At 48.7% G+C, this 9,385-nt stretch overlaps 1 protein-coding gene across 1 annotated transcript in view; it reads right to left on the bottom strand.

The window, feature by feature from the left end:
- Positions 1 to 502: 502 nt before the first annotated feature.
- Positions 503 to 9,385, bottom strand: part of Dnah2 (dynein axonemal heavy chain 2) — a 122,200-nt gene continuing 113,317 nt past the window's right edge. Inside the window, exons 77-86 of the mRNA XM_041663942.1 lie at positions 8,627 to 8,817; positions 3,683 to 3,874; positions 3,336 to 3,520; positions 2,855 to 3,083; positions 2,628 to 2,779; positions 2,034 to 2,148; positions 1,239 to 1,415; positions 1,056 to 1,130; positions 745 to 895; positions 503 to 657 (exon numbers count right to left, since the gene is read on the bottom strand). Of these exons, the coding sequence (XP_041519876.1) occupies positions 503 to 657; positions 745 to 895; positions 1,056 to 1,130; positions 1,239 to 1,415; positions 2,034 to 2,148; positions 2,628 to 2,779; positions 2,855 to 3,083; positions 3,336 to 3,520; positions 3,683 to 3,874; positions 8,627 to 8,817 (1,622 nt within the window). The remainder of the gene's footprint in view (positions 658 to 744; positions 896 to 1,055; positions 1,131 to 1,238; positions 1,416 to 2,033; positions 2,149 to 2,627; positions 2,780 to 2,854; positions 3,084 to 3,335; positions 3,521 to 3,682; positions 3,875 to 8,626; positions 8,818 to 9,385) is intronic.

Below are 9,385 nucleotides of genomic sequence, written 5' to 3'. Positions count from 1 at the left end.
AGGCTTCGGGTGCAATGTATACAGCTCATCCCGAATCCTTACTTGACAAATCTCTATTCCATTTGGATCCCGCGCCCTTCCAAAGCAAGCTCCACCCCGCCTGCTCAAGCCCTTCCTCCGAGATTTAGTCACACCCCCTATAGGCCGAGTAGTTAAGGCCACGCCTCCCTCCTGCTAGAGGCCCCCCACTTCCCTCTTTTCAGTTCTTGCTGTAGCAGCTCCTTCCCACGAGTAAATCCCAGTTTCCCTCCTCCGGTTTCCTCCACCCCAACACACACTAAATCACCACCATTCCATTGAGAGACTTGGAGCTTGGGTTTGCACGTGTTTTACTGTGCTGAACTCCAATACAAGTGTTCCACCTTTACGGCTAGCACCACTAGGTACCTTCAGGGCGCCATTGTATACTGGATTCAGCTAAGACAAAGTCTGAGATCCAGTTTTAGGACAAAGTCTTAAGGCTCCCGACCCTCTCAAGCAGGAAAAAAGGAGGGGGTGCTCATCAGTTGTCCAGGCTCATCAGTAGAGCAGTGCCCCTCTTAATCCAGTGGTCAGCTGTCATGGCTCCAGATCGGAGATCGATGCCTATGACAAAGGAGGCCCGATCTGAACTGCCTGCACGGTTGGGATAGTAATAGCAGGGACAGGAATACATGCCTAGGGGAAATGAAAAGACAGTCAGACTCTGGAGCCTGGAAGATGGAAGAGGACTGGACAAGGGATGGGGAGGGGGCAGTTTCCCACCCTTGGCACTTTTCTTGCGGCTTTCTGCTGGACGGAAGTGGATCGTGGGCATGAGGCAGACCAGCTGCATGGGCTCTGCCTCTACTAAACAAGAGTTCTTTCGGTCCCAGCCAGCACCCTCCAGGTACAGACCCCGAACCCAGACACCGTCCTGGGGAGAGATGGAGACAGATTTGGGGGAAATCTAGACCCTAAGTTATCAGTACTTCTAACCTAACTCCTCTCTCCGCCCTTCTCTTCCCAGGTTTTCTTCCCTTATCCTCCTCCACCTGACCTTTTGCTTCGAAGCCCAAACTCATCATAACGCCCACCTTGGGTGGATACACCAGGTTGCTGTCATCCACAGTGGAAACTATAAACTCCCAAGAGAGGCAGTCCACTGAAATCTGTGGAGTGAAGGTGGCAATGAGGGAGGGCCCCCCCCCCCAAGGGCCCTCCTCCTCCTCCTTGTTCCTAGCCTCCCTCCTGGAGATCCCCTCGTACACACTGCTCACATTGTTTTGACGAGCTGAGGACTGCAGAACAGCAGTAAGGAAGCCAGTGGGGAAAGTGAAGCCAGACAGCCAGAAGATCACAGGAGGGCGGGCGCGACTGGCCCACAGCTCAAACTGCTCCACACGCACAGCCAGGTCCCGGGTCCAGGAAGCCAAAGGCTTTTGTGAGGGATACGCCTGAGAGAGGAGGCAGTATATGGGTTTGCCCATCCCATGATGCTTTCACACCCTCATTAAGAGCACCCAGGGGCAGCTATGAGACAACTGTGTGGCACCCGCCTCTGCTGACAGCAAAGGTTAACTCCCAGGAGAAAAGTATACAATTAATACAACTCATTAATAACAATGATATCACTACAGATTATCCTTTACCCAAAATACATGGGGCCAGAAGGGTTTCCGATTACTCAGTGTGTTTTGGGGCGTGTGGAATATTTGCATAGACTACTGGGTGAGGATCCCTAGTCCAAAATTTGATAACTGAAACCTTTTGAACACCATGTTTGCCGCTCAGAGTGTTTCAGAGCTCAGTGTTTGGATGAAGCGCTTTCTTTGCAATAACCAGGTACTTGCTGAGTACCGCGCACAGCACTGGGGGAGGGTCTTTGAAATAGAAGTTAGTGTGAACACATCTGTGAGTTAATAAGTTCTGCAGTCTGTTAGTGAATGGCAGTGCTAGATTTCAACAACTTGAACCTGTCTAGATGGAACCCTGGGCTCTCTGAAGGCCGCTATGTGTGCCCTGAGAATGAAGTGCCAAGGTCAAGGTTAGGATTGACAGTGGTGGGAGCTTGCCTTTCCCCAGAGCGGAGGAACATGGGCATCAAAGATGCAATTGAAAATCTCTTCCAGGCTTGTTGACATGACAATGAGGCCCTGGATGCCCTTCTCTAAGTCTGTCAGGGAGAACCTGGATGGATGAAGTGGGCAGAGAATTAAAGAAGGCTGGTCAGGGAGAACCATCCTACCCACGCTCTGAGGCCTTTCTCCTTCCCCTCCCATATTCTTTTTATTGTTGTTGTTTTATTTTTTTTTTGTTTGTTTGTTTTGCTTTTTTCGAGACAGGGTCTCTCTCTGTGGTTTTGGAGCCTGTCCTGGAACTAGCTCTTGTAGACCAGGCTGGTCTCGAACTCACAGAGATCCGCCTGCCTCTGCCTCCCAAGGGCTGGGATTAAAGGCATACACCACCACCACCCAGCTTGTTTTGTTTTTCAAGACAGGGTTTTCTGTATAGCTTTGGAGCCTGTCCTGGAACTCGCTCTGTAGACCAGGGTGGCCTCGAACTAACAGAGATCCACCTGCCTCTGCCTCCCAAGTGCTGGGATCAAAAGCATGCGCCACCACTGCCCAGCTTCCCTCCCATGTTCTACAGTGTTCCTTCCATCTTACAAGATGGTCCTCATCAGTTTGTTGTATCTCTGGATCTCTTGCAGGAGGACCACATTGAGTGGGGAGGGGTCAAGAGCCAGCAACTTGCGGGTCCCCTCATAGTCAATCATCTCAGGGATCTTCTGCATCACGTCAGCAGCTAGCTCGAGGACCTAGGGAGGCAGAAGCTTGAGCTGGCCTGCTCTTCCTCAGCACATTTCCTCCCATAGGACGAACTCTGCTCCTACCTTCTCCTCTCGGCTCTGGCCGCCAATCCTGGTGGGTGTGATCTGGGGTTGCAGGGAAAGTAGAGTCTCAAAGAGAGTCCGGGCCTCAGTGATCTGGGAGGCCACATCAGCATTGGGATGCTGGCCAAAGGCCTCAGGGGGGTCCATGCTGGGTAGTAAGCTGATATATTCTTTGTAGGAGGCCAAACTCCCATCCTTCGGGATGAAATAAGTGTCCAGTACCGACAACCTGGGCAGCCACAGCACAGTGTTACCACATTGCAGGACCTGAAGGGCGTCCACGCCAAGCCCGATCCCCAGTCTCAATACTTTCCCATTTGTCTAACTCATGACCCTTGCTCTTCCTCCCAATTCCACAATTTCTGTCTTCTCCCAGCCTCCTAGTCTCCATACACACATACACCACACACACATACCATACACACACACAAACCACCCAATCCTGACCCCTCGTGTTTATATCCTTTTACCCCTTCCTCACCGGTAGGAGGGAGTCGTTAGACTCTGGTCACAGAAATAGTCATTGATATAAGTGGTGAGCAGGCGCCGGTCCCAGTCATCTGTGACATGGCCACCATAGTTGACACCAGCGATGAGGTATTTGAGTGCATCCCAGGGTGTCTCCTCATACTCATCCAGATAGAGGCTCAGCAGGTTCTCTGACACCTGTGTGTGGTCCCACCCCAAGCCCCATATAGTTATGGCAAGAAGTCCTCCGATGGGGCTGTAACATCAGCTTTCTGGCAGCCAGTATTCCCACAAAAGAGCCATGGGTCAAGAAGTATGAGAAGAAAGGGCTGTCATGGGAGGTCCCTGGTTAGCACAAACCTCGAAGTCAGAGTCGTTGAAGCCATAGATGATATTCCAGCCAAGCTGCAAGAACTTTTTGCGTTCAAGTAATATAGAGTGGAAGAAGCAGAGCGCAAACAGCAGCTTCTTATACTTGGCAGGCTTGGAGCAGCGAGTAAACTGTGGCTCGGTCATCAGCTGATACAGCCGTGTCATGTTGGCCTTCAGACCCTGCGGACAGGGCAGTACAGGCTGATGCCACTAGCAGCATCGTGGGCAGTTGTGGAGGAGGCCTTGCACAAAGGCCCTGACTCAAGGAGGGATGGAAGCCTCTAGAGTACTAGCCTCTGATCTGCATGCCAAGATAGGCACTTCTTCACAGGGTGGGCACCTTTGAGACCTACTGTGTATGCTACTGGTAATCCCGCCTTCTCCCTCACACCATTTATTCATTTGGGGGAATAGTCCTGGATATTGAACCTTGGGCTTTAATGTGTGAAGCAATAACTCTGCCGCTGGGCTATGTCCGAAGCACTCCCTCCCCGTTTCTGGAGACAAGTTCTCAGGATATAGCTCTGGATGGCCTGGAATTCCTGTGTAGATTAGGTGACCTGGAACTCAAAGGATTACAGATAGGGGCCACAGCACCCAGCCTGGCCTCCATGTTTGATTCTCTTAATCATGTTGTCCCTGAGGAATGAACCAATTCACTGCAAGCGCCAGAAAATATGCCCCCTTCTCTCCAGACCCAGAGCCATTATTTGAATATTGTTTGTAATTTTCTTTCAAGGTGTGCACCTACAATATGTGTTCACTGGTATTTGTTTTGTTTTATTTCAATGCTGGGGATTGAACCGCAAAGCCTTGTTCAAGCCAGGAAAATATTCTACCACTGAGCTGTACTCTCAATCCGCCGCAACTGAGAATTTTTTTTAAATGTATGGAATTGTGGGAGACCAAAGTAAGAGGATCATAACTTCGAAGCCAGCCTGGGCTACTCGGCAAAAGGAAAGAAGAAGACAAACCGGAAACCATGTTACAGGAAAGATTAGCATCTGGACTGTATGGAGCGAATGTCAAGTATACCACATTAAGTGGGAAAAGAAATCGTATGGTATGATTGTATTTGTGACACAGAATTGTGTGTTAAAATTAGAAAGAAAATTACAAATAATATTCAAATAATGGCTCTGGGTCTGGAGAGAAGGGGCAAGATTAAGAAAATACACTTAAGAGAAATGTTTCCAAAAAGGCTAATGTTCTGCTGTCTCTCTATTTCCATCTCTATAGAGTTATAGATATACGTTTAAAATCAGAATCACTTCTGGAAGTTTTATTTATGGTTGGGCAGTGGTGTTGTACACCTTTAATCCCAACACCTGGGAGGCAGAGGCAAGCAGATCTCTGTGAGTTCGAGGTCAGCCTGGTCTACAGCGTGAATTCTACGACAGGCTCCAAAGCTACAGAGAAACCCTGTCTTGAAAACCCAAAACAAAAAAACAAAGAAAATAATTTATTTTATATGTGAATGTTTTGCCTGCGTGTATATGTGTGCTCCACATGCATGCCTGGTGCCTGTGGAGGTCAGAAGTGGTGTTAGATCTCCTGGCACTGGAGTTAGGATGGTTGTGATCCACCTTGTAGGCAATGGGAACTGAACCCAAGTCCTCTGCAAGAGCAACAAATGCCAAGTCATCTCTCCACCCACTAGTTTCACTTCTTTTTATTTATTTATTGGTTTTTTGAAACAGGGTTTCTCTGTAGCTTTGGAGCCTGACCTGGAAGCTAGCTCTTGTAGACCAGGCCAGGCTGGCCTCAAACTCACAGAGATACACCTGCCTCTGCCTCCTAAGGGCTGGGATTGAAGACATGTGCCACCACCACCCAGCTGTTTTTTTTAAATCCATTTTTATTTTTGTTTTTTTAAGACAGAGTCTTTTAATTAATTAATTAATTAATTAATTAATTTGGTTTTGTTGAGACAGGGTTTCTCTGTGTAGACTGGATGTCCTGGAACTCAATCTATAGACCAGGCTGTCCTCAAACTCAAGAGATTCACCTGCCTCTTCCTCCAGAGTGCTAGGATTTAAGGTGTGAACCACCTCTGCCGGCTAAGACAGAGTCATCTTCTGTAACTTAGACTGACCTTGAATTTACAGAATTTTTTTTGTCTGTTTCCTAAGTGCTAGGATTACAGGTGAGGTATTGGTAGTCCATGCCTATAATCCCAGCACTGGCAAATGGAGGCAGGAAGATCAAGACCAGAAATTCAAGGTCATTCTCAGAGACCTGGGTGTCTGAAGTGTGGATGTCAGAAGACAATTTAGGCGAGTTGATTTTCTCCGCCCACCACTCTGGTCCAGGGGATTACATTTAGATGGGCAGGTTTGCAGCAGATGCCTTTCCCACTGAGCCATCTCACGTGTCAGGAAATCCTGCTCTAACAAACAAACCTTGAACTATTCTCGCTGGGTTCAGCAGATGGCGGGGAGGACCTGCATCTGCAGCACGGAGGGTTTCTTTAAACCTCTCATAGGCTGAGCCACTGACACTGACCCAAGAAATGAGTTTTTAGAGAAAAGGGTCTGAAGAGATGGTTCAGTGGGTAGAGTGCTTGCCACCAAATTGATGACCCGAGTTCAATACTAGAACCCACACAGTGGGAGTTAAAAACTGGACGCTGGCACTGTCATTATCTTTGTTTGTTTGTTTGTTTTTCAGGATAGGCTTCTTAGTGTAACAGCCCTGGCTGTCCTGGAACTCCTCTGTAGACCAGGCTGGCCTCCAACTCACAGAGATCCACCCTGCCTTTGTCTCCCAAGTGCTGGGATTAAGCTGTGCACTACCACCTGGCTGACCCTCTCTTATTTTAAAACCAAAAGTCAACTTTATATTTCTTCCCTGGGCTAGGGGTGGAATCCAAGGCCTCGTGGATGCTAGGCAACTGTTCTAACAGTAAACACATTAAAAAAAAATTGTTGCCAGAGGCAAATGTGGGATGAGAATCTAATGAATGAGGAAAAAGCCAGCATCCTTGTTTTAGGGATGTAGGATTCATGAAGCTGGTACCCCAGGAAGGAAGGCTTCATCATCTCATGGCAGTTAAGCTCTGTACTGAGGTCAGTACTGTAGCCAGGGATGGGGCTGGTACTGTAGCCAGTGATGGGGGCTGATACAGTAGCCAAGGATGGGGGCTGATACTATAGCCAGGGATGGGGCTGATACTATAGCCAGGGATGGGGGCTGATACTGTAGCCAGGTATGGGGGCTGGTACTGTAGCCAGGGATGGGGACTGGTACTGTAGCCAGGGATGGGGGCTGATGCAGTAGCCAGGGATGGGGGCTGGAAGTGAAACTATGAAAAGGACAAGTTCTCTATCAAGTGTAAAGAGGGCTGTAGAATGAGAAAAGTTAGACTAAGCACCAAATCTTGAGATATAAAGAACAGAAAGAAACACAGAATTAATAAAGAATGTGTCAGCAGGGCAGTGGTGGCACACGCCTTTAATCCCAGCACTTAGGAGGCAGACGCAGGGAGATCTCTGAGTTCGAGGAAAGCCTGGTGTACAGAATGAGTTCCACAACAGTCAGGGCTAGAAAGAGAAACCCCTGTCTCAGAAAAACATAAATAAAAAACAAACTTTAAAATATATATAAAAGATGCGTTGGAAGAAGAGGGAGAGCAGGAAGGGCTGTGCCTGGAAAGCCAGGAAGGGGAGAGTGGTGTGGGATCAGCTGGCCCAGGTGGTCAGAAAGGACAGGGTGAGGAAAAAAATAGGATTTATTTGTTGAGTATATACTAAAGAGTGATCTCTATGTGTGGATTTTTCATTTTAAAATTTTAAACAACCCTTTTCTTTTTACTGCCAGGCATGGCAGTAGCTTCGCCCACCTGTAATCCCAGCATCTAGGAGTCTGAGGCAAGATGATAGCAAGTTTGAGGCCAGCCGGGACTACAGAGCAAAACCTAGCTTCAAACAACCAACAGCTGGGTATGTATCTCAGTAGCCCAATTGTACAGCAAGACCCTGAGTGGTATCGCAAGACCACAGCAAACAAAACACCTTTCCAAATAGCTTCCATGACGGTCTGTGAGCGTGGGAATGTCATGACAGGAACAGATCTTAAAGGGGCAGTGTTGTTGGATTTAGTATCATTGGATTCAGCAGTGAACTTGTGAAATTAGAAAGTTCTCAAGAGTTGGAAGGAAGGGAAGAGAATGAGGCTGAGACTCTGGGAGGCATGGACTAGGAAGAGGAAGTACAGCAGGAAGCAGAGTGTGGGTGATGGAAAGGATGGCTGTGGGAACTCACACCGAGTGTAGCTCTGGGCACTAACTTACACTCTGGGTCAGTGTCCTCCCCATCAAGTTGGAGTAGCAATTTTTTTTTTTTTTGGTTTTTCGAGACGGGGTTTCTCTGTGGTTTTGGAGCCTGTCCTAAAACTAGCTCTTGTAGACCAGGCTGGTCTCGAACTCACAGAGATCCGCCTGCCTCTGCCTCCCGAGTGCTGGGATTAAAGGCGTGCGCCACCACCGCCCGGCTAGGAGTAGCAATTTTTTTGTTTTGTTTTAGTTTGGTTTCTCTGTGTGTCTCTGGCTGTCCTGAATTAGCTCTTGTAGACCAGGCTGCCCTTGAACTCACAGAGATCTGCCTGCCTCTGCCTCCGAGTACTGTTATTAAAGGTTCACACCACCATCGCCCGGAGTAGCAATTCTTTACCTGATGTGAGTGTGAAATGAGTTAATAAATGGAAAGGTGTTAAACTAGAGCCTGGCATATGATAATTGCTCAGTAAATGTTACTGTTATTACATTTGGGAAGTTTGGCGCACAGAAGAGAGGCGGAGATTTTTTTTAGAAAACAACCAGAGCTGAAGAAAGGTGTGTTGTCGTTAAGGCTTGGGCTCTCTTTGGTGCCAGTGAGAATAAAGGCAAGCTGAGCTGACACCACAGGCGACGCTGGCTCCCTGCGGCCACCATACCTTTGGGGGCTCTGTGGTCATCTTAATGCTGGCCTGCAGGATGGAGATTGGGAAGTCTGGGTGAGGACTGGAGCTGAGCCAGAGACGGAAGGAAGGGTGAGGGTCCTCCACCTGCAGCTGCTCCACCAGCTTGTCCAGATTAGGCATCCACGACAGGGACAGGTGGCAGTTTGCCAGGAACACCCAGTGCCCTGCAAGGAGGTGCCAGCGTCAACAGGAAGAGTTCCCCAAGCTTTCTGACCCACACACTACACTCGGTGGCGGTGGCAGTGGGGTCAGTGTCAAATGTTATTCTGTCTAGGGTTTCTGGACAAGCTGAACTGCAGTCACAGAAGTGGGGTCGAGGTCGGCGGTTCTGAGGAAGGGGACTGGGGCTGAGGAGTGGACGTGAGAGGAGATGGATACTGTACTGGCTAGTTTTATGTCAACTCGACGCAAGCTAGAGTCATCAGAGAGGAGAGAACCTCTGTTGAAAAAATATGATCAGGCTGCTGTGAAGCCTGGAGAGCATGAGGGGGTGGTTCAAGACAGGGTTTCTCTGTGTAACAGCCCTAGATGTCCTGGAACACGGTCTCTAGACCAGGCTGGCCTCAAACTCAGAGATCTGCCTGCTTCTGCCTCCTAAGTGCTGGGATTAAAGGTGTGTGCCACCACCGCCCAGGCAAAAATTTTCTTAATTTGTGATTTTTTTGGGGAAGGCCCAGCCCATTTGTATGTGGGACCACCCCTGGGCAGATGGTCCTAAATTCTGTAAAGAAG

The sequence above is a fragment of the Microtus oregoni genome, unplaced genomic scaffold, assembly GCF_018167655.1.
Source record: "Microtus oregoni isolate MIOR12 unplaced genomic scaffold, Mior012 000015F_ref0000493, whole genome shotgun sequence".
NCBI classification, from domain to species: Eukaryota; Metazoa; Chordata; class Mammalia; order Rodentia; family Cricetidae; genus Microtus; species Microtus oregoni.
This window is presented reverse-complemented; position numbering and strand designations above follow the sequence as displayed.